Below are 26,068 nucleotides of genomic sequence, written 5' to 3'. Positions count from 1 at the left end.
GGAATTTCCTGCCATTAGGATGCTGACCTCGAGGCATCGCTATGGGACCGAATATCTAATACCGACCTTTTCTGATAGTTGTTCCCTGAAGACTCTGGGTTTTTGAAAGAGAATAGAGTTCTAAGGTTTTCCCAAACTTTCATATGTTCCAAACTCTCAATCTTCAAATTAATAATTTAATTGTTCCATATTTACATTTAGGTAGTTATGTGGAATTATAAAAGTTAAATATACTTAAGAACACATGGAATACTTTGTGCATTGCAGGTGCTGTGGCACCCCTCATCTTATTTCATATTCACAGTGGTCTCATGAGGTAGATACGAGCATTTGTATTTTATGGGTGAGGAAACTGAAGCTCAGAGACTTTGAGTCACTTTCTGAAGGTCATTTATCTGAGAAGCAGTAAGGCTCAGAAAAAAACACGGTACTTTCTTAATCCTTGTCCACTGCCCTTCAGTCTAGTTCCTAATGGAAATCATCCAGAAACTTTAGTCCATTAAAAAAAAAAAAAAAAAACAGTTCCCATTGAGTCAATTTGGACTCATAGCAACCCTATAGGACAGAATAGAACTTTAGTGGTAGAGTCAAAAACGGTATTCAAAACATTCACTGTGAAAATTAAAATAGAACAAAAAGCATGCAAAATATATAAATGCAAAGGAAGGAAGACTTCAGAAATTTTTTAAGTGACTTGCATATAGACATTCATTCCGTCACTCAACTGTCATTTATTGAGGGCCTACCATGTGCCATCGCATTGGGCAAATCTGCTGCAAAAGACGTCTTTAAAGTGTTAAAAAGCAAAGATGTCACTTTGAAGACTAAGGTGCGCCTGACTCAAGCCATGGTGTTTTCAGTTGCCTGATATGCATGCAAAAGCTGGATGATAAATAAGGAAGACTGAAGAAGAACTGATACCTTTGAATTGTGGTGTTGACGAAGAATATTGAATATACCATGGACTGCCAGAAGAACGAACAAATCTGTCTCCCAAGAAGTACAACCAGAATGCTCCTTAGAAGGAAGGATGGCGGGACTACGTCTCACATACTTGGACATGTTATCAGGAGGGATCAGTCCCTGGAGAAGGACACCATGCTTGGTAAAGTAGAGGGTCAGGGACTGTCTTAGTCATCTAGTGCTGCTCTAACAGAAATACCACAAGTGGATGGTTTTAATAAGGAGAAATTTATTCTCTCACAGTCCTGTAGGCTACAAGTCCAAATTCAGGGCGTCAGCTCCAGGGGAAGGCTTTCTCTGTCTGTTAGCCTTCTTCTCATCAGTGCTCCCCCAGACTTGGAGCTTCTCCGCACAGGGACCCCAGGTCCAAAGGACACGCTCTGCTCCTGGCACTGCTTTCTTGGTGGTATGAGGTCCCCCAATTCTCTGCTTGCTTCCCTTTCCTTTTATCTCTTGTAAAAGGTGGTGTAGGCCACACCCTAGGGAAACTCCCTTTACATTGGATCAGGGATGTGACCTGATTAAGGGTGGTGTTACAATTCCACTCTAATCCTCTTTAACATAAAATTACAATCACAAAATGGAGGACAACACACAATTCTGGGAATCATGGCCTAGCCAAATTGTTACACACATTTTTGGGGGGACACAGTTCAATCTATGACAGCAACAAAGAGGAAGACCCTCAATGAGATGGATTGACCCAGTGGCTGCAACAATGGACTCGAACACAGCAATGATTGTGATGATGGCACAGGACTGGGCAGCGTTTCGTTCTGTTGTACGTGGGGTTGCTATGAGTCAGAACTGACTGGATGGCACCTAACAACAACAACAACACTATATGCCAGGCTTTCTTCTAGGTGCTGTGGACATGACAATAAATAAGATAGAGATGAAGCACCTGCTTTTGTCTGCTATGTGTTCTAGAGGAGACAGACAATAGGCAAGTGAACAAAATTTCAGTTATGGTCAGAAGAAAATGAAATAAAGAAGGGGGCAACTTTAGGTGAGGTAGACAGGGAGGAAAATTGTTCTCTCTGGAGGTGACATTTGAACTGAGATGTGTTTGATAAAGAAGGAGCCAATTGTGCAGAAGGGGGTTGGAGTGTGTTGGCAAGGACAAAGTCTTAAGGCAGGAACCAACAGGGAGGAACAGAATGAAGGGCAGAGTGGCTGGCGCCTGGTAATAATGATACTTTGGTGAAACGAGTTGAATTTGCTAAATATGAAGACTTTGCTTTCAAAAGAAAAGGGTTAGCAAGAGGGAAAGCTGGAGGAGGACAGACCTAAGGGGAGAAAACTTCAGAGAAGGAGTCACAGAAATCCAACTGATTGGTGATGGTCTTGGCAGAGTTTTTAGGAGAAGCATGGTTTTTGAATTCCTTTAGGGTCTTTTGCAGTTGAAGGGGACCCAATAAGACATATAACAGCTCGGTGGCTTAAGGCAAAAACATGCCCACACATCTGAAGCAGTATTGGAATGGGAGAGAGGGGGATGTGGCCCCAAACCCACTGGGAACTGAAAAGCATAGACTCTTACCTGAAGGTGCTTTTTCAGCCTCAGTAAAGTGAATGGGGGGGCGGTTTAGGATAGATTTCAAAGTGTTCCCCTGTCATAACACCCATCCCACTGGTGTGTAATTATTTGTTTATATAGTTGTCCCCTACTAGAGCAGAGGCAACATGAGGACCAAGAAAGGGCTCCTTCATTGCTGTAACTCCAGTGCCTAGTCCTGTGCCTGGCATATAGTGAGCACTTCATAACTGTTTGCTAATTGAATGAATGAAAGAATGAGTGAGAGACAGAATAGGGATAAAGTATGAAGATGGGAAAGCTGTTCCTATGCTTTTTCAAATAATGTGGCTGAATGGTGGAGTTATTTTAGAGAAATAGAAGATAAAATTGAAAAGGGGTAGGAGTCTTATGCCCTAGTGATTAAGAGCAAGGATTCTGGAGTCGGGTGACTTGGTTGAGTTTCAAATCTCTGTCACTTACTAACTGTGTAACTCCTGGCAAGTTACTTGGTCTTGCTAAGACTCCATCTTCTGATCTGCAAAACAGGAATAATAATAATATTTACCAATGGTGATTTCGGTTGTGGAGAGGACTGGACTAAGTGAGATTTTGCATGTAAAGTGCTCAGGATGCTGCCCGCCACGTAGGGAACAATCAGAAAACGGCATCAGTTGTTAGTTATTTTTAGGGACAAGGTCTGGGGAGATTTTTGAAATGTGTGATTAGGCGAGAAAAACAAAATGAAGTCATAAAGAGGTTCTGAGTGTTTTTGAGCAAAGGTGTCACCTAATTGGAACTAAGCATTGGGCAAATGAATCTAACAAGTCATTGCTCCTCTCTGGACTTAGTTTCCTTATCTGCAAACCAAAGTAGAAGCCAGGACAAGGTCATGAACACTCTATGAGGCTGATTTTTCAGCCTTGAAAATCTGCCATTTGATAAGTTAGGCATTCAGTTGTGATCTGCAGCTGGAGTGACCAACCATCCCGGTTTGACCAGGACTGAAGGGTTTCCCTGGAACATGGGACTTTGAAGTCTCAGGCAAACTGGGTCAGTGGGTCCCCCTACAAAAGTGTTGCTTCCCAGAAGTGGGTGGGGAGGAAGTTTTATTTAAACGTGCTCTCCTAGCATCGCTACCGGACTGTTTTGTTAGGGTAAGGTACTTGTTTGTAATGTGGTCTTGGTCCCTTTATTCTGAGCCTGACAGGAATGGAGAGGAGAGTTTTCCCATTGTCTCCTGTGATGCTGTTCTGTGACGTAGAAAATGTAAAAACGCTTCCATGTTAAACATTACAAAGCACCTTGTGAACAGAGCAGAGCTGACTGCCTGCTCTGTCTGCATGAGAAAGGCATTATTTTCCTTCCATTCTCAACAATCAATAAAATAAAATTGCAGAGTTGCCCCTTAGGTCTCCGGAAGTAACTTGGGGACAGGACTGGAGGTCCTTCTTGCCTGTGTGCTTTTTCCTGTCCTATCAGAATATGGTGGAATGCCCTTCCCCTCTTTGTCATCTGGAAAACTTCTATTCTTCCCAACCCAGGAAACCACTTTCTGGAAAGTCTTCCCTTGCACCCCTAGGTGGAGTGAAAGGCTGACACCACTGTGTCCCTCATGTTACCTTTTTGGATAATTCTACCCCAGCCCTTATCCACAGGGCTATATTATTTATTCATTGGCTGTTCTCCATTACTCCCAGTGTTCCCTGAAGGCAAATATCCCAGTGCCAAGGTGAGGTGGGGGGATGGATACCAGAATTACAGTTCATGTTATATTAAAAACCCAGAGTCCAGAATGGCTGATGAGACTGAGGATGTGACCTGCCCTCTGTCCTATCTACTGCCTGTCCTCTTTGCTAATGGAAACCCTTCCGACGAGTTTCTTTTCCATGATAAAAATGAAACCCATTAATATAATTTCAACCTTAGTCTATCTAGCTTGAGTCTCTAGGTTTTCTAGTGCCAGGGCACCAATGTTATTCAAAAGAATGAAAATTACAGCAAAATTAAATAATCTTGTTGAGTGGATGCTGAACCAGCCGCCAGTTCCATGACATGCAGCATCGACGTGTACAAGTGGTAATTATCCACTAATTACAGCCACAGTAGAACGAGCTCGTTTTCCCCAGAATGAAAGACTGACACAGTGTTGTGAGTGGTTTCAAAATCCACTCACAGACTCTGTGTATGCACAGCCATTTGTTTCGGAGATATTGAATTTCTCAGAACATGAACAAAGAAGATGAAAATTTCTTTTAATCTTGATGGCATGTTTATTTGGCTAGTTGGTTTTTAAATGGGAGTCTTGTGTACTTGCCCATTACAAACCATTAGCCCCAAAGAGATAACACTAAACTTCTGAAAATGTAAAGGAACAGTTTGCAAGTGTGCTTCTAGCCCCCGGGGCTGGACTAAAATAGGCGCAGATGGAGGTCAACTTTGTGACAACAAGAAAAGGAGTAGGGAAAGAGAGGCACCTGACTGTGAGTGTCCAGCTGACATACAACCAGCTGCAGCTCTTAACTTTTCATTTGCCAGTGGGGGTGCCCTGGTGGCACAGTGGTTAAGAGCTCAGCCTGTAACCAAAATGTCAGCAGTTCGAATCCACCAGGTGCTCCTCGGAAACCCTATGGGGCAGTTCTACTCTGTCCTATAGGGTCGATATGAATCAGAATCGACTCCACGGCAATGGTTTTGTGTGTGTGTGTGTGTGTGTGTGTGTGTGTGTCCCATTTAAGGTCCATCATCACTGTCCTCATCTCCGAAATAAAAGCAAAAACTGAACTGCCTTCTTCCAACTCCACCACAAGAACAAGTAAAGGAAAATCATTTACAATCTACTAGCTCAAGTGCAGCCACCACCCTTCTGTTAGCAGAGTTTCCAGTCTAAGATGGAGTAGCAAGAGAGGCCTGGATGTCTACTTCCAAAACAAATCAGCCATTGAAATCCCTATGGATTACAACAGTCTGATCCCATTGTGCATGGGGTTGCCATGAGTCGGGGGCCAACTCAATGGCAGCTAACAGCAACAAGCATGAATTTAGATTCACACAGACCTAGCTACTAGTGATGTAACATAATAAATGATATGTATTTACATTGATTTTGTGGATAAATATGGATACAAGGTCTTAGAGATAGATGCTCTTCTATGCTACCCACCGCCCCTCTGATACCAGCCCAGTCCCCCAGAGCCAGTATTTACTGCTGTCTGATTCTTCCCCAGCTTTACTAACTCTCTCGATGATTCTCTTACTTTAATGCCATTTGTGCTGTTGTGGTTTTTTTTTTTTTTCATTTCTGAACAAGGAACTAAAATGCCAGCTAAGTCACCCTTTCAGTAAGATATGTCTGATATACCCTATTAGCACACTCCTTACTAGCTTCTTGGTAGCATTTTGGAGAGAGAAATCATCAAACTCCAGCCAGGGAGCGTGCTCCTACAAGGCCCTTTCACTCGTCCTGCATTTTGATATGCACCTTGGAGTGTTCATGGACCAAGAGAAATCAGAGGCTGGCTGTTTTCTGCAATGTCCCCATTTCTCTTCTTTCCCTCCACTGTTTTAATGTTCTTTGGGAAATGAAACATGGGCTGAGCTCTCTCTGACAGGTTAGCAATCTCTACTTCTGTGTGACAGATTCTTGGATTAATAACATAATTTAGTTAAACAAAAAGTAAAGTCAAAAGAGAAATAAAATACATATTAGAAAGAGTCAAGAAAAATGCATTAGCATTGGCAATCTGCCATTTTCCCCCATTAACCTCAATTAGCCACACATACTGCAGACTCTGACATATGATACAAAAAAACATGGCTTTATGAACCTGGACCATTTTATGTTAAAAACCCAAAACAATAATTACCACAGCACATAATTCCCTTTTGAATTTATTTGGAAATGTTTCCTAAAAGGCTGAAGCCTTAATATACAATATACAAGCCTTAATACACAATCCGTAATATAAATGTTGAGTGAACATTCCCACATATAGAACCACTGCCTGCTTTGGGTATGTGTGTGAATGTGTGTGTGCATACATACATACACACACGTCTTCAATAGTATAGTTTGTTCATTGAATAGATTAACATTTATTGATCACCATCCATATGCCAGCCACTGTACTAAGCATGAAAATGATACAAAGATTAGCCAGGGCTCTTAAAAGGTATTCCTGTAACTGACATTGAATGAATAAAAACACAGTTGCCTTGGAGAAGCCAAAGTCTGTTGAGTGAAACAAACATGCAAACAGAGTACAAAGTGATAAAGTTGTAACGCAATTGTTTACAAAGTTTTCTGCAAAGACCAGAAAGAGTATACAACTCTTCCCTAAAATAATACAGCATTTTCCCAAGGAGTTATAAATGACTGTAACCCCTCCTTTATTTATATGGTATTAAATATCATATGTTGCCCCTAAGGAGGAAAAGGTTATTTGCTCCCCATTAAGTCTGCTATTTTACAGAGGAAGATACTGAGACACCCAACATTTTAAAGATTTGCACAAAGTTGCTCTGTCGGTAAATGATCAAGCACAAATTTCATTATTCTTGCAAGAGACGGTACTTCTTCCCAAACAATTGAAAGATAGTGAAACGCCTTCCTTCAGCCTCTCATGGAGGAGGATTCTATAGTCGTTGAAAATGTGTATTCTAAAATATTACCGATGTGCACATTTACTCTTTTCAAATAAACACATAAGGTTAATGCTACCATTAACAGAGGGTTACCAAACAAAAGACCTGCTGGACAGATGCGAATGAATAGTTACATAGGCTGTTTGCAATTAGATGATCAAAATGGTGGTTGTTAAAATTAAAGCGTTTGGCAAATGGTTTGTCTCAAGTACATTAAATATTCCCCTGAGACCTTTCCACCATATTAATTTGCCTAGGGAGTACAAAAGTAGACTTCAACCTGCCACAGAACTATTACAAATCCTCAGATAGGTGGAATGAAAAATAATGAGGTTTTACAGTGTGTATATAAATTTAGGACAAAAGGAAAGGATTGAATTATGTGAAAATGAACTGGAAAAATGTGTGCTATTAACAAAAAATATGTGTTATGTCAGTTTCTGATAACATTTCAAAGCTCTCTGTAACAAGTGATATTTGTCCCAGATTTTTTTTTTTTTTTTTAATTTGGGTTTCAAAACATTGCTCCCACCTAAGGGTCTTGGATAAATTATAGAGTAAAGATGATCTTAAAGAATGGCGTGCCAACAAATCACACATTCTCTGAATAATTTACACTTTAATCCACGCCCCCGGTTTTATCTGTCACTTGAAAACAGATGTAGAAACAGATTATTTGCAGTGAAAATAATTTCTAAAAGGGAGCACAGAGATTCTTTTCACACCTCTGGAGTGTGGCAGGAATTAAAGAACTTTATAGTGTCCATTTGAACAAGCAGAAGGCAACTTCAACGTTAAGTTGCCTGGTTATTAATTTTTCAGACACTGTGTTAGGGGTAACCAGTCTAGAGACAATAAAGTTTTCCTTTTGAATAAAATTAGAAATAACATCCACATGCTGTTGGGGTTTTTAGTAAACATAAAAAATTACACCTTGCTTTTTTATAGCTGCTGTTTCTGTTTTTTAAACAGCATCTGTTAAGTGCAAGGCACCATGCTAAGCAGTACATATGTATTGCTTCAAATTAAAAAGCCTATGAGGTAACTGTTACTGTCCCCATTTTAGAGATGGCAACACTGAGATCAGAGAAGCTATATATCTTGTCCCTGGTCACACAGCTAAGAAATAGCAGAGCCAGGACTTAAACCCAGGTTTGGCTTTTAAAACCAGGTTTACCTTTTTCACTAAGTGTCCATCTCATTAATCTCAGCTACAGATTTGAGATTTTAACTTTTTCCAACTTCTCTACCTGTCAGAGTCTTATTCTCCATTAAATATCTAGTACAAATGCAACTTAGTCCCCTTATCTTTTCCAGTCCTACAGTTCTGCATTCATCTTTATTTCTTCATGGCAAATGAGGTCGTCTTTCTAGGGTGCTATTAGCTCATGCCTTGCATCATAGTTATTTGTATGCATATCTGTCTCCCTCACTGGGTTGTTAGTTCTGTGAGGGCAAACATGAGGACTTATTGTTGTATCGTCTTAGCTTTTCCTAACGTGCCTTTTGTCCCCATATACTTTTGTGGGGAGGAGATATCATCACCATGGCATGGTATTTTATCTCTGCTCTGAGGGCCCTGGGGGCCAGATGGAGCTGGGAGATGTGTAATGCTATAGGCAGTCTAAGAAAGTATACCAGGATGAAGAGATCAAACTGTGAGATTAAGCCAGTGTATTAAACGTGTCAGAAAGGCTTCAGAATTTACTTCCAAAAAAATCCACCATTGAAAACCCTGTGGAGCACCATTCTCCTCTGGCACACATGGGGTCACCATGAGTCAGAATCGATTTGACGGGAAGTGGTTTTCAGATATTAAAATCAAAAGAAAGATGGCAACAACATAGTTCAATCCTTGCTGGGAGGATTCAGGCTAGAACTGTATAGAATTTAGATGAGGACATGTAGGAGACCAGGTGCCCCATTTTATTGGTCTTTAAATTGTTTTGTTTATAAAATTAAGTGCTGTTCACTGGACCATTTAGATAAGCCAAAAAATTTACTTCCATACCCCATCATTCAGAGATAACCACTGTATATATCTTGGTATATATCCTTCTAGACCAGTGGTCCAAGGGGAATCACCTGGGGGATTTTTTTAAATCCCTGCACCCGAACCTCATCCAATACCAACTAATTCAGAATCTATGTGTGTGGGACCATGGCATCAGTATTTTTTTTAAGCTCCCCAAGTTAGTCCAACGCATAGCCAAGTCTGAAAACCAGCAATGGTCTAGAGCAGGACTTCTCGAAATTTAATGTGCTTATAGTTTACCTAGGTCTGAGGTGGGGGCTGAGATTCTGCGTTTTCTAACTAGCTCTCAGGTGATGCTGGTGCTGCTGACCAGTACCTTACTTCTAGTAGCAAAGATATATAGTATCTTCTCAATAAACATTCAACAGTGCATGAATGAGTGGTTTCTTGTCAATAAGTCTTTGAACAAGTCACTTAAACTGTGGGCCTCTGTTTACTTATCTGTCAGATGCCAGATGAGTAATAGACATTTTACCATTTTAGCTACCCAGGATCTGAACATTTGATGGAAATCTCAAGATGGGAAGATAGCAAGGTTAGATCACTGAACAGATACAATATTCCAGACACTATTCTAGGAACTGGTAATAAGAGTAACATTATTTGAGCATTTAATATGTTCCAGGAACCAAGCTAACCATTTAAAATAGACTATTTAACTGAATAAGCTTCATTTTACAAATCAGGAAGCTAAAATTTAGAGGCACTAAGTAGCTTGCCCAAGGACATGTAGCTACCTAGGAGTGGAACAGGGATGCAAAGCCAGGCAGTCTGACTCCAGAGCCTGAGTAAGAGTTAGCTTTCTGCTGACCAGTATACCAGGATGCTTCCCAGACTAGATCATCTTTAAGGCCAATCCGTTTAGTTGAATTTAGATTACCAACCACTTCTGCTTCCTTATTTTGATCATTCAATATTCAGAATTATACAAAAAAAAAAAAAAGACTTGGCAGAAAGAGAGAGGAGAGATGTGCGCCATATTGCACATCTGAGCACACACATCAGTGGTATGTTAATGGCACCTAAAGATGGCATCATTTCATAGGACATCCTTAATATTGGCTCGCCATCTGCAGCTTAATTTCTCTGAAGAAATCCAATATGGTATTCAAGGTTTAGCTAAATAGCCTAGAGACTTCTTCAGGTGGTGCATAAATGTCTCCCCATCTAGGCTGAATCAGAAGGCAGAGCCCAAAGGCTATGTGAGATTGGGAGGAAGAGCCATGGGGATTGGTGGTGACAAGAGAAAGTGGGGGAAGAACAGATGGGACTGGTAAGTATCCAGGTATTCTGGCAAAATTAGATGCATACACAGCAAGTCTGGTCCTAATTGTATGTGTGTGTGCATCTGTGACTCCACGCACATGTGTGGGAGTGTGTGGCAGGACCACTGGGTATAAGAGAGAATTATGCAGAGGAAAGGGCATTTGGAAATATCCCCAGCCATTCAGCGTCTTCTTCACTACTCCCTCCCTTGTTGGCTGCTACCCTATCCTTCACTTTGATGACAAGTTGCCTTGACCCAGATGCCCCTAATCGATCTAGTCTATAATGAGTGGTACAGGGAGAAAGCAGGGCTTTCCTGAGCCTCAGAGCTCTCCCTCCAAGCTGGAGGCCACTCCATCTGTCAATTAGGCTAAAGGCAAGGCGCAAGTTTTGTGTCAGAACTGACGTTTTTCCTTTACAAGTACTTTTTTTTTTTTCGTTTACTACCTGTAGCAACTATAGAGTCCTGAATCCAAAGGGGAAACTATTTCTAGCAGAAGAATACTGGGTGTGCTTTTCCTGATGCAAAGGTAGACCTAAGAAATGCCATCCCTTGGTTTGCAAAGAAAGAAAATAAAAAGTATCTGTTACAGAAAGCCAGCAGCTATGAATCATGCTTGACCCACAGCGTCTTCATACTCTGGTTTAAAATGCCCCCTCACTTTTACAATTTTAAAGCTTCTGTTACCATCTTAGAAATCCCTGTTTAGAAAGATAAGTCCAAGTCACAGGCTTAAGCTCCATCAGTGATTTCCTCTGTCAAATTTTCTAAAGAAAATTTAATAACAGCACCGTGTGTTCAACCGAGCAACTCCAAATCTTTAGACCTGATGCAACAGCCCTTATTTAAGAAGCATGTCTGTTGGGACCAGCCTCCAGAATCTCTTTCATTTACCCCTCACAACTGATTTTGCAGCTTTTCTATTTTTTCTTTTTTAAAGTTTATGGCTCTTCTTTTCTTTTTAAAGAAATCTCATATGTCTAAGAATGCACATAACTTAGTTATTTTATTTTTTTTTAGCAAACCTAATATATGTCTGAGGGCAGTGATGGTTCAATGATAGAATTCTTGCCTCCCATGTGGGAGACCCGGGTTCGATTCCTGGCCAGAGCACGTCAAGTGAAGCCACCACTTGTCCGTCATTGGAGGCTTGAATGTTACTATAATATTGAACAGGTTTCAGCTGAGCTTCCAAAATAAAAACCAAAACCAAACTCACTGCCATCGAGTCGATTCCAACTCATAGCTACCCTAGGATGACTAGAACTGCCCTATAGGGTTTCCAAGGCCATAAATAGTTACAGAAGCAGACTGCCACATCTTTCTGCCACGGAGCAACTGGTGGGTTCGAACTGCTGACCTTTCAGTTAGCAGCTGAGTGTTTTAACCACTGTGCCACCACGACTCCCTTGCAGACTAAGACAGACTGAAAAAAGAGGCCTGGCGATCTCCTTCCATAAATAGCCAATGAAAATCCTATGGATCACAACAGTCCCATCTGCAAATGGTCATGGGGATGGCACAGGACTGGGAAGCATTTCCTTCCATTGTGCATGGGGTCACCATGAGTCAGAGGCCAACTCAACTGCAGGGGACAACAATAGATGTCTTCGCTCCAATTTTAATTTTTCCCCCAGTTCTGAAATGTGCACTTTCTGTGTGTCCATTTCATTTGTCTCCAAATTCAGTTTGCCTCCTTATGTACATGTATAAATACTGCAGGGAGCTTTTTAAAGCTCTTTAATGAACTAAATAAATGAAAGGAAGAAAAAACAGAGGTTCTAGGTGTTGGTATATTGTGGAAGGGACAATAGACGTGGCAACAGACAAGGACTTTTTTTGTCCTATCTAAAAACATATTCTCGTAATTAAATGACATTTTTAACTACCTCCCTTCTGAGAAATACATATATGAGAGTTTAGGTGTTGATTTTGTGGATGAAATAAAAACCAGAAGACAGTACCTCCTGTTCCTGACTCAGTGCCTCACCCAGGTCCTGGGCAGCTGACGCTCAGGACCATGGAGAAGAGAGTGGGATCTGATGAGAGGGCAGGGAAGGAAGAAGAATAATGACCTCCTCTTTTATTTTTTTTTAATAATTTATTTTTTGTTGTTGTAGAAAATATACACAGCAAAACACGCACCAATTCAAGTTTCAACCTCTACAATTCCGTGACATTGCTTACATTCTTCAAGTTGTGCAGCCATTCTCACCCTCTTTTTCCAAATTGTTTCTCCCTCATTAACATAAACTCACTGCCCCTAAGCTTCCTGTCTAACCTTTCAAGGTGTTGTTGACAGTTTGATCCCAGATAGTTATTTAAAAAAGCACAATGCTCAAGGCAGACATTCTTTACGTGTTTATATTATGTAGGCTCTTTACACTGAAAAGAGACTTTGGGATATCCCTAGATGAGGAAACTGGACCCAGAGAAAAGATATGGTTGCCTGTGATCTCATAACCAGTTACTGACTGAGCTGAGACTGGGATCAGGCCTCCTAGCTCCTAGGCAGATGATTTACCACCACTCTACACCCTCTTCTGCTAGGCAGACAGTGAAGACTCTTCAGAGTCAGAGAACCTGGGTTTGTATCATGGCTCAGCCACCTTTTAACTGGGTGACCTTGGGCAAATTATTTAACTCAGTTTCCTCCTGAGTCATAATAGTTCCTATTTCTCCTATCTATTGTGAAATTAAATGAGATAATGTATGTGAATTCTTCAGCATGTTGCCTGGCTCATAGTCGGTACTCAGTAAATGTAGGATGTTGTTGTTGTGTGCTGTCGAGTCAATTCTGACTCATAGTGACGCTTTAAGACAGAGTAGAACTACCCTATAGAGTTTCCTAGTCTGTAATCTTTATGGGAGCAGATCACCAGGTATTTTCTTCTGTGGAGCTGCTGGTGAGTTCCAAACCACAGACCTTTCAATTAGCAGCTGAGCACTGTAATCATTATACCACCAGGGCTCCTAAATGTTGGATACTAGTATATTATTTTTTGCCCACCTTTTCCCATGAATTGGGTATAAATCAGGATGTAGGAGAACCAAGGACTGGCCGCAAAACCCTTGTGGATAAATCTTCAATCAGTAGCTGGGGAGGGTGGGGTGAGGGAGAAGAAGGCTATTGGGAATCCCTCTAATGACTTCCAGCTATCAGCATGGAAGAGTGTGTCCATAAATTGGAAAAACATTAAACTTTACTCAAAGAATGGAGGAGACTATACAGCTAACTTTAATTCCCATGCAGTGGGACCGTGTGGTCATTCTGTTTAAAACAGTGTTGAGAGATCTAGAAGACCGTATCTGCGTCATCCTCATTCAAACAAGTTTTGCTTGGCACCTATTCTACATTATACCAGATTCTGTGTTAAAAATCAGAAATACAAGATGAATAAGATCTATTCACTACCCCTTTGTTTGTATCGTATTAAAGAAGACTGACTCTAACAAATAATTAGAGCAAAATATTGGGTGCTGTAATTGTTGTTTTTGTTAGCTGCCATTGAGTCAGCCCCAGGCTCGTGGCGACCTCATGCGCAATGGGATTCGACCATGTGATCCGTAGGATTTTCATTGGCTAATTTTTGGAAGTAGATCACCAGGCATTTCGTCCTACTCTGTCTTAGTCTAGAAACGCTGCTGAAACTTGTTCAGCATCATAACAACACACAAGCCTCCACTGACAGACGAGTGTGGCTGCGCTTGAGGTACCTTGGCTGGGAATTGAACCCAGGTCTCCTGCATGGAAGGCGAGAATTCTATCGCTGAACTACATATATAGTCAACAAATGTGACAGGCACACACTGATCTAGGTTCTTGGGCTCAACTCGTGAAGTACACAGACTCTGCCTTCCTGAAGCTTGTAATCTAGAGTAGGGTCCAAACGCTAGATGAGTTATATGCAACACTGTGGATGAGGACAGGTAGGGGAAGGTTTCATTGAGAAGGTGATGTTTCTGAACTGTCTAGAAGGATGGTGAGGGGTTCAGCAGGTTGCTGGGGGTAGGGATGGGGAAATGGTAAGCAGAGGAAATGGGATTTGAAAAGCATAGAGAGTAAATAAGTAGTTCACAAAGGTTGATAATTCCAATTGCACTTTTAATACCAAAGCCAACTTCCAACAGTCTTGGAGTATTATGCTCTAACAGCTAAGACCTGCACTGCTTCAAGGAGCACTTAAAGAAAATGTGAATGCCAGGGCAGTAGATTACACAGCTGTGACCAGGACACCCACAGGGAGAAAAATCAGGGAAGAGAGGTCATCCTTACAAGTATCACTTCTCTGACAATAACTACTTAGAACATCGGGAGTTCTGTTTTCAATAGGCAGCCACATTTTTCGTGCTCAGACTGTTTCTCAGTGATGGGGTCCCCCATCACCACAACAAAAATCATAAAGCAACCTTTTCTAAAGTAATTGCACAGTTCCAGCCATATGCATGCCTGCCTCCTCTTTACTGAGTATCATTCACTTAGAACTGGCATAATTCCCTTCCTAAATGGGAGGTTTGCATATGTAATTGTATCAAATGATGTGTTTGTTTATATCTCCAAACCACATTCAAAAGCTTGTCTATGATTTATCTTTGAAATTCGGTTTCATCATGTCAATTCCCAATTTACTGTGCCCAGTGGGTCTGCAGTTACATGTGTGATGAACACATGTCTCCCCTGCATAGATTACAGAATGGGGCTCCTTCCACAGTGATGAGTCAGTGGTTGGAGAGGAAGGTTGCTCTGTTTTATCCTCTTTTCTTTTCCAAAGCCCAACTGCATGCAGCTACAACCAAGTGGTTAAAAATGAAGATGCAGCAGTGGTAATTTTGGCTGATTCCTCTGGACTGCGAGGGATGGCTCACTGCATTCCTTTCTGTAACACACGACCGTGCTGTAAAAAACTGTAAAAAACGACAGTGCTGCTGAGGCACCATTGCTCATCTGCAGTAAAGCACCTTTAGAGGGAGGAAAGCTTTTTCCTTCCTTGGTGGTGCAAATGCGTTAACGTGCTTGAATGCTAACCAAAAGGCTGGAAGTTCGAATCCTCCCAGATGTGCTTTGGAAGAAGGGCCTGGCGATCTACATCCAAAAAATCCGCCACTGAAAACTCTATGGAACATAGTTCTCCTCTGACACACATGAGGTCGCCATCAGTTGGAATCAACTCGACAGCTACTAGTTTGGTTTGATAACAAGCCTTATTTTTCAGTGTAAATAACTACCAGTTTTTTTCTTTAGCCCAAATGTTCTGTTCTTTGTTTCTGTGTTCCAGATTCCCCAGCGACAAACCTGGTCATTCCATTCACCCCAACTCTTCTTCATGCCTGATTCCTAAACTAACTCTTTCACTCATTCATTCATTCATCAAGTGTTTTTAAGTATCTGTCTTCTTCCAAACATGAAAGACGTTAAAATCCAAAAGGCAGAGTTTATGATTTCCTACCGATTTTTTAACAAATTTATCGATATATAATTTACACACAATAAAGTTCATCCTTTTAAAGTGTATGATTCTATGATTTTTCGAGTATTTACAGAATTGTTCAACTATCATCATAACTTCTAATCTTAGAACATTTTCATCACCCCAAAAAGAAACCTTGTACCCATTTGCAGTCACTTCCCATCCTCCACCTCATCCCATATCCTGATTTTCTTTTGACTGATTTCATTTTTGACTGAGATTTTTTTTCCCTCCCTTTTCTTTATATAAGGAGCCTTGGTGGCATAGTTGTTAAGCACTCAGCTGCTCACCGAAAGGTTGGTGGTTCAAACTCACCAGCTGCTCTGCGGGAGAAAGATGTGGCAGTCTGCTTCCATAAAGATTACAGCCTTGGAAACCCTATGGGGGCAGTTCTACTCTGTCCTATAGGGTCGCTATGAGTCGGAATTGACTTTACGGCAACACGTGTAGGAGCCTGGAGAACTGAAACCCGCAGAGCTTTTCCTGCCTTTCCTCCAGGAACAAAAGTGCTCAGCGTTCTCACAGTTGTCGATTCACTGCTGGGCTTGTTGTTTCAGGCTTTTCTGGAAGCCTGTCTCTTTCTCTTTTGGCTGACTAAGGTACGCAGATGGAAAGGGAGCCACTCCGCTCTCCCAGTTACACATGTGCGTTGTGAAAATAAGTGAATTTCCTAAAAGCTTTCCTGAGAATAATCAAGATAGGAAGCTGGCCTCTCACTGGGCACAGTCACACCACAATGGGCCATGGCTGGATGACCCCAGGAGAGGAGGGCCTGAAATGCCCAGAGAGTCCTCCGGGGAACAAAGGGCAAAGGGGCTGCTGGTCTTTTGTGCCTGGAAGAGCAACAGACGAGCAGCAGAGTGGAGGCTGAAGGCTGTTTCACCCATTTATAGCCTCAATATAATAAGTATTTCTCATTTTCATGGCGTTCTCTAACAGAATGCCCCACTGAAGAGGTGGTGAGGCTCGGTGAGAACCTCTTACCTCCTTGTGGGAAGAGGACTTACTTCTCACTTGGAAAGAGCCTCAGCGTGACATATGACCTTGTCAAATTTCTAAAAACAAAGGCATCAGATTCGTGTGTTAGACACCCACTGGTGTGACAACACAGACTCTTAGTATGAATCAGAGAGCTGTGCTTCCGTTTATCCGTCTTTTATCACCCCCACCCCAAATATACTTACACATCTCACACACACACACACACACACACACACACACACTCACATGCACTGAACTCCATGGTCTGATCCAACTGCTTAAGCAACCCAGTGTATTTCATTCTTGGATGTGGCCTGGCAGAAAAATTAACTTCAATAAAAAGTCATAGTGAGATTCATCAAAGGAAGTGGATAAAGCCTTTTTCTTAGAATCAAAGGACCATCTTAACCCTTATCCCAGGAGATTCGGATACAGTCAAATCGGGATGGAGTGAGGGATAGAATCTGTGTGTTTTAAGTTTCCCAGGTGATTATGGCAGACTGCTAGGGAAGGGAAGTCACTGATCCTCTACCTTGAAACTCTTAATAGCAATCTTCTCTCCATAATCTCTGACATCGGCTCGTCTTTATATCCCGAAAGTGCCCAGCACTGCGCCATTCACATAAAGGAACTCAGGAAATAGTTCTAAATGAATACAAATGGCAGGTATCCTCCCTATACTCAAATACCCGCCCCACACACAAAAGAAACACATTCTAAGTCTGTAGCAAAACTGAAGAGTAGAATACAAATGATCTTTCTTTCTTTTCTACAGCAACTATTGTTAACTGAGTATTAATGAGTTCCTATTCCACGTACTGGAGCCCTGGTGGCGCAGTGGTTAACAGTTTGGCTGCTACCCAAAAGGTCGGCAGTTCAAATCCACCAGCCGCTCCTTGGAAACCCTATGGGGCAGTTCTACTCTGTCCTATAGGGTCGCCGTGAGTCGGAATCCACTCGACTGCAACAGATTTGGATTCCATGTACTAGGCCAGAGGCTTGGTAAGCACCAGAGATTCAGAATGAAAAGGCAGGTCCTTCCCATAAAGTAACTGTCAATCTGTCAAGTGAGAAAATACAAACATGTGAGCAAAGGATTATAAATCTGGTGCCGTTGAGTCGATTCCGACTCTGTACCATAGGGTCACTGTGAGTCAGAATTGACTTGATCACAATGGGTATGGGGAGGGTGGAGAGATGAGAGTGGAGGGCCTGGGGCCAGCCTCTAAGAAGCCATGCCATGGAGTGGGATCTTATTTTGATGGCCATGGGGAGCCATTTAACCTCCTTTTTGGCTTTCTCTAAAATCTGTGGACTCCCACCCACCACTTGAGTGTAAAATGGAAGCTTGAGGTCAGGAGTCCTCCGCAAACCCTGATTAAATATATTTTCCATAACTCACGCACCTCATCGACATTGAAACTGAGCTTTTCATGTGATTTTCTGTCTGTTCTTACCCTGTCAATCAGGATATACCATGAAAACAACCCAACCCATAATCTTTTCAGAGACATTTTGGAATCTATGAATGGAATGTAAATTTGACCTCCTAATTGCCATTTGACAGTCATAATAATAAAGCCTGCAAAAGACAAATTGGTGCAATAAGCTGGGAGGCCTTCAAGGTTTTGTCTTCTCATTCTCTGTTCTTTGTCTCTGTACTCAAAGGGGTGATTCGTTTATGAGAAACACCATTCAAAGAAAAGACAGAGAGCTATTTTTCCATGTGGAACTTATTTTGGGTGCAGATTTAAACACATAAAACAAAACAATGAAATTATATAGTATGAGATCTTTGGTGTGTAAGAGCTGTTAAATTTGAAATAATTATGTATACAAGTCGTTATTACAGAAGTAACCTTCTTTGTCATGTCGAACAAAAAATCATATAAAATATACAAATTAAATAAGAAAGTGCGGTTTCATAGCCTGAAACTAATCAGCATCAACAACCTATTAATTGTTCAAGAATTCTAAAATCATTAATGAGGTTCATACTTTAGAATTTCAGTCATATGCAAATGAATCATAGAAACTCCTCATTATGAGAAAGACAATGAGTTTTTATATCCCCAAAGTGATTATAATACCTCAACTGTGGTAAGCAGACTGGAAGCAAATTTTGAAAGTTTTCTTTGCAAATTTTATTTTGTGTTAAGAGGAATTTCTGAGACCATCTGATTCCCACTGGGGATTGGAGAGTTACTGTCCCCCATCACTTTCGCTTTTCCTTTAACTGGACTTGTTTCCCGCACTCAGTAAACTACTTGCCCCAGATATTTTAAAATTCAAATATTCTCATTTCTACACAGGTCTGATTACAACAACCTCAAGGAAATTGGATCGAGAACAGCAGGCAGAACATTTTCTGGAGGTAAGCACATAAAGGGAACTAACGTTCATTAAATCTGACTTTCACTAAACTTCTTTAACCTTCAGCATAAAGTAGAACTTTGATGTATTTGAGCAGTGGGTTTCAAAAATGGAGAGATTTCTCTTGGGCTCATTGGTTCTGAATTGGAGATTTCTGCAGTATTCCTTTTGAATTTTCTTCTGTGTGCTGAGCAAGGGTGGCAGAGCAGACTTTGCCTGTTACTGAAAACAGAAAGATTTATCAGCATCTCTGCCTTGACTTCAGGCCCATCTGTCAATAATCAGAAAAGAAAGTTCAGGAGCAGAGCCCTATAAGCCACTGCAGCCTCAGATCTAAAAAGAGAGAGAGCAAACGTATCACAGATAAAGTGGAGTACATCATTTGTGAAGACGTGTGCTGCTTTACTCTTTATTTCTTTTTTTGTGGAGACGGTTGAGGGAGAGAAGGCTGGTAGTTGATTCACTGCCTGAGATGGCTGTTTCTGAAACCATAAAATGTACTCCTATAACTCATTAAGACAGAAACAGCAGCAATATAAACTGTAAGAGCATTATTTCTGGAGGAAAAAAAAGGTAGAGAGAGGAAGGCATGGGATGAGAAAATAGATAGGAAAGAGCTTTGGGGAGCATTCCTTCCATATATATATCGAACATCTTTTCTGGAAGCTTGAAGGCTGGGTAGTACGTATGACACTGTGATTTAAGTGTGACAGTCTGAAAGGGAACAGATGACAATACGTAGAACTTAGGGCTTTGTTAGCGCTTTATAATGCACCCATGCTTCTGAAGTGATCCGTTAGTTCTTAAGAGCCACTTACTGGAATCCACTGTTACTCCTGACACACACACACACACACACACACACACACACACCCTCCTTAAATCTTATGCTAGAATCGTTAATTTCAGAGGGAATTATTTTCCGATGTTCTCCTTTAAATCAGTCCATCACTAATGACTTACTGAAAGAATGCTGGACTGATTGTTGAAATGCTTGAGTCCTAGATCTGCCCTGCCATGATTAGCTTGAAGCTTTGAACAACACTGTTTAATTGCACTGAGCCTCAGTTTCCCCTACTGTGAAATGTGGCAAATAATTACTACTCCATATACCTCAAAGGATCAATCACAACTAGGAGCAAACATTATATTTCATATCAAAGTTTTTTTTAAACACTTAAAGCATTATACATACTAAAAGATCATTATTATTATCATACAACACTATAATAATCCTTTTAAAACATTGCTATCATCTCATAAAGATGAAAGATTCCAGGCTGCCAAAAAATAATTATCATAATTTTTTTTTTCTCAAAATCATGCTAACGGGCTGCGGTGCCTACCTGGTCCAGAGTTAGAATACATTTGACAGAATAATAACACCTTATATTATATTTATGTGCTCCTTCGCCTTCCAGAAGAGAGCCCAGGACTCCTGGAGAGGCTGTGTTCTCAGCTAGTTGAACCCATTACCTCCCAGCGGGGAGAAAGGAGGGCGTCTCATTAGCTGGGGAGTCTGGCTGAGATCACTCACTGCCTTTCCTTTGCAAGGTGGTGTTATCAGGGGCATGTGACTGTCATCGGATGTATCTCTGGTGGGGGAAGGTAACAAAAGTGCATTCCAGGCATTTAAATTAGCTTTTCACTCCCTTTTAGACATACCGAAATACTGACCAAACATGGGACTTCGTACTAACACAGATTGGGACCTAGAACGTCATTTCTCAGTACTTGATATAGTCTGTCTAGGGATTTAGTGTAGGATAACAATTAACAGCCTAATATAAGTTGTTGGGAGATTAAAATGTGAATTTTTGTATCTTAATTTTATCTTTTAAATTTATGTATGGGTGTAAGGCATCCAGGCCAGTATCTGGCGCTGTGTAGGTGCTCAATAAAGGGTAGTTATGATGATTGTGGTTTTAATTATTATCATGTGGTGTCACAATACCTGAACCCTCCTAAGGATTCAGCTTCATCTCTACACTCCAGGCAACTGAGGACCCAGGTCAACAACCACAGGACTGAGTCTGAGTGCCAGCGACTGCCCTAGGTACTGGGGATGTACAGTGGACAGGAAGGATGGGCTGCATACAATACACGAGTAAAGGCTGTTACTTCAGATGTAAGCTCTCAGAGGCCGTTAAAAGAAGATTCTGTGAGAGAGCCTGAAAGCGGGAGGTGGTAGGCAACATCCAATGGACTGATTAGGAAGGCCTCTTTGAAAAGCTGACACTTCAGCTGAGACATGATGCCAAGATCCATGTGCTTAAAAAATAGACTGAGGTCATTGTGATTAAAGGTTTAATGGCAGGGGGTGGGCGGTGGTGGGTGATAGGACATCAAGTTGGGAAAGCCGACAGAGGCAGGCTGTGGTAAGGCTTCTGAGTTTTTTCCTGAGTTCAGTGGAAAGCCACTGGAAGATTTAGCAGAGAATGACATGAGGTGATTCCCACTGTAAAAAAAATCGCTGACACCTCTGCCAGGTGGAGATGCGCTGGGGCAGGGCACACGAGGCATCGGGGAGACTGTGTGGGAGGCTTCTGGAGGGATCCAGGTGAGAGACGGTGGTGGTGAGGGCCGTGGGTTGACAAGGGAATCATTGTCTAATACAAATCCTTTCATTGTTGTCTAATCCAAATCCCTTCCGGATTCTAAGTAACAAGAGCAAACTGGATTTTCTTAAGTTTTCAGAGTGGAGATTTTAAAAACTGTAGGTCATCTAAAACCATGCCAACTTGTCCTTGAGCACACAGACACACTGTTGCTCTGCTCGCTTCCAGGAGCCCCGGTCACATGTGCTCCTTTACTTAGTAAACTTCTGCTTAAGGCTTAAGGCTTTCAAAAACCACTTGAATCTCTCTCTCCTGTCTCTCTCTCTCTCTCTCTCCTTTATTTCTCATGTGGTCGCTCTTGCTTTCACTCTCTAAATTGTACAATTCTTAGCCACTTTGGTTTGTCTGTTTTGTTTTTTCTATATGCCATTGATGTGATTGAATGACAAGCATTTCTTTTTTTCCTGAGTGGATCATGGAAGGAATATTGCTTTAACTTAACCCTGCAGAAAAATGAGCAGAGTAATATCCTTGAGAGTACAGGAGACAGTTCTTTGTTGTACACAAATTTTTGTAACTGCTGATACATTTTGTGAGTTGTAAGTGCTGGGTGTGGGTAATTAATCTCCTAGAGAGTCCGTAATTGCCAAGATAACCCTATGCTCCTATTAAACCCATAGTAAACTTCTGGCTCTATTTCATATCTCTCCACCCCAATAAAATAAAGTCAACTCTTCTTGAAAGGACCCATTTCGAAGCTGACCTGGCAGGTACATTTCTGAGTAGGTAACCAGGAGGGCATTAATGATTTGTGTATAGTTTGCTATCTCCATGTACTCTGCCTATACATTGATTTAAGGTATTTAGCCTGAATGTGAAGGAGCCCTGGTGGCACGGTGGTTAAATAGATCAACTGCTAACTAAAAGGTTGGCGGTTTGAAACCACCAGTAGCTCCACGGGAGAAAGATGTGGCAGTCTGCTTCCATAGAGATTTACAGCCTTGGACACCCTATGGGGCACTTCTCCTCTGTCCTATAGGGTTACTATGAGTCAGAATCGACTTGACAGCAATTGGTTTTTAGAACATTTGCCTTAAGTTTGGGACTGTGAAAGGAGGGTTGTCATTATCAGAATTCAAAGATCTTACTAAAGGGACAAGAGCAAAAAAGAACTGTAGGCAAATTCATGAGCACAGCTTTTATTCTTTGAATTCTAAGTTTTAGCTCTTGCCTGGTTTGGAAGTCTGTTATGTGAAAATATTGACCTGATCTTCTCTCCCTGCTACAAAATGCAAAAATGTGAAGTTCTTAGCTCACTTAGTCAAAGTCATATACATTGCTTGATAGCCAGTAATGATTCCAGTGAAGGAGTAGGCTAATTCTAGCAAATAGATACAGAGAGTTAACAACGGACATGTAAACTAAATAGTGAATAATTTTTTTTGCTTGACAGTTGTAACTTTAGCTCTGATTACCTCATTATCATATAAGGCAGCTATGAAATAAGGGAATAAATTCAGTGATTCTTTCTTATGTTATAATCATTTGTATAGATTGTTTTTTCACTTACTAGATTTCAGTCCCTTTTGGGCATGAAACTTGATTTATCAAGATAGTTAATGGAGCTAGTGTGGACCATGAGTGTTAAATTCAGGCAGGCCTGAAATTATATTTGAGTTCTGCTAACAGAACTGATAGGAGCCCTGGTGGTGCAGTGGATAAAGCACTTGGCTGCTAATGAAAAGGTCAGCGGTTCAAACCCACCAGCTGCTCCACAGGAGAAAGACGTGGCAGTTTGCTTCCGTGAAGTTTTACAACCTTGGAAACCCTTGGGGCAGTTCTACTCTGTCCTGTGGGGTTGCTATGAATCAGAATTGATGGCATGAGTTTGGTTTGAGTAACAGAACTGATACAGGCTATTTAACCTTCTGTGCCCTCTTCCCTTCATATATAAAATGGGCATAACAATTCCTACCATAAGGTTGGTATAAAGAGTCAATGAAATGACAGGGTAACAGTGCTCAGGCCTCTGTCTGTTAGACAGTAAGTGTTCCATGAACAGTGGTGGTGGTTGTCAGCACAAACTGTTTTATTCATCTCTGTATTCAGAGCATTTAATTCAGTACCTAGGGAACAGATTGTGTGAATGAATGATTACACTAACCAGTGCCAGTTGCCATCAAGTTGACTCCAGCTAATGGTGACCCCATCTGTGTCAGAGCAGAACTGTGCTCGATAGGGTTTTCAATGACTGTGATGTTTGGGAAGTAGATCAACAGACCTCCTTCTGAGGTGCCTCTGGGCAGAATTGAACATCCAACCTTTCAGTTAACAGCTGAGTATGTTAACCTTTTGCACCACGCAGGGACTCCATGCCCACTACAGGATGCTGCTGTTATGCACAGACGCTCTGTCTTTTTTGACCAGGCACTCCACTAAGAAACTTATTTTACCCCTAAATGGGATCATGGAGGATGATATTAGCATGTGAGAAAGGACCTGGGCTTGGAGACTGAAGGAACAGAAGGCGCTGACTCTTACCAGCTACATGACTTTGCCACATTAAATTAACTCTGATATTCCTTTTCCTCATCTGTAGAATGGGAGTAATAACACCTACCTCATCATTTTTATGAGGATTAAATAAGATAAACTCCATAGAGGGCTTGGCACACATAGAAATAATAGTTGCTTGTCTCCTCCTTCTTTCCCATCCCCTCCCTCTTTTCCCTTGTCCACAACGAATACATATCAGTTTCTTTCTTGTCCTGTATGGCTCCAGTCATTGGAATAACTTACAGCAGTTCAATTATCCTTAAAAGATATATCCACTTAAATAATCCCATAGGGCTGGCTTAATTATGTGTGAATTTTTATCTTGTTTGCTGAAAGAGTATTATTTTGCCTCCCTTTTGATCTTGAAATGCTTCTCTGTTCAGGACTGGACGGTTTTGATAAAAGTCTCTCAAAGAGAACAGAGAGTATTTTATTTGCAAATCGAAGAAGATGACAAGGCCCAGTAACCAATATAAAGACAGCAGATGAGAAATTACGCTATGTGTGTATTTGTATAACTCAAAGTAGCCCAGAGAATGTAGTGACATTTTACAGTGAAGTCAGTATAAATAACAAAACACATTGCAGAGGAATATGCTAGATCTATAGGAATGTAAATTATTTAGTATTTGTCCCCTTTACATACTCATCCATCCTCCTCTGTATGATACAGCGCATGTGACTCTTCTTCCTGTCTGAAATTCTCGTCCCTTTTTACAGTTTGATTTTTCTGAGGGGAAAAATACTGCTCTTCAGTAAGTTTTTATAACATTTCCTCATGCCTTAGGATGCAAATTGATTTCTTCAGTGAGTGCACATCCTTCGTGGTTTCTTTGGTTAGCATCTGCTTTTGAAATGATGATAATTTCTGGTAGTGAAGAATCGCGGGCCCATTTCAATCCATTAAGCAGTCTATATTTTCATAACTTAACTCCAAGAAAGATGGAAGTTCCTCTCATTAGTCTTCTCTTTCTGCCACTCTCAGAGAACTCCACAGTAAGTACCAATAGGCCCTCAAAAAAGGTATCTGTGCATAAAAACAGCTCCTTGTAGAAGACAGGGAGTCTCTTGGTACAGATGATTGGCCACTAACTGAAAGGTTGGAAGTTCGAATCCACCCAGAGACACTTCAGAAGAAAGGCCTGGTGATCTACTTCTGAAAAATCAGCCATGAAAAACTCTGTAGAGCAGAATTCTACTCTGACACACATGGGATGCCATGAGTCAGAGGCAACTTGAGGGCAACTGGTTTGGTAGCAGGTATTGACCTGTGCAGGAGAGATGATCAAGGCTTCTGTTTTACAGAACTTTCAGGAGAGGGCTGCTCACTGTAATGTCCAATAAATGCTTTGTGATGTAGCTACTGATCTCCTTCTGCCCTCCCCATACACAACCGCCCCTTCTCAGCCCTTAGTTGTTCGCCCTCTTATTGTATCAACTCTGATAAAATTAATGGAGACTCTGTCTTCCTGTTTTTTCTTCCTTTCCTCAAAGCTTTGTTAGATGCCTACTCTGGCCTGGCATTGGGTTGGCACCAAGCTTCTGTTATTGGCATTAGTGTGTGTTTCCCACTGGATGGTTTTTCTTCAACTTTCATTCACACTAAGGTCTATTAGTACTAAACTCACCTGATTTTATGTAGAGAGTTACTTAGTACTAAACTCACCTGATTTTATGTAGAGAGTTACTTAGTACTAAACTCACCTG

The 26,068-nt window shown here is 41.2% G+C and overlaps 1 protein-coding gene across 1 annotated transcript in view; it reads left to right on the top strand.

Annotated features, from left to right (window-relative positions):
- FAT3 (FAT atypical cadherin 3) overlaps positions 1–26,068 on the top strand; it is a 593,682-nt gene that overhangs the window by 352,961 nt on the left and 214,653 nt on the right. Inside the window, exon 3 of the mRNA XM_004385557.2 lies at positions 19,187–19,248. Within this exon, the coding sequence (XP_004385614.1) occupies positions 19,187–19,248 (62 nt within the window). The remainder of the gene's footprint in view (positions 1–19,186; positions 19,249–26,068) is intronic.

Source organism: Trichechus manatus, unplaced genomic scaffold, assembly GCF_000243295.1.
Source record: "Trichechus manatus latirostris isolate Lorelei unplaced genomic scaffold, TriManLat1.0 scaffold00141, whole genome shotgun sequence".
Lineage (NCBI taxonomy): Eukaryota > Metazoa > Chordata > Mammalia > Sirenia > Trichechidae > Trichechus > Trichechus manatus.
This window is presented reverse-complemented; position numbering and strand designations above follow the sequence as displayed.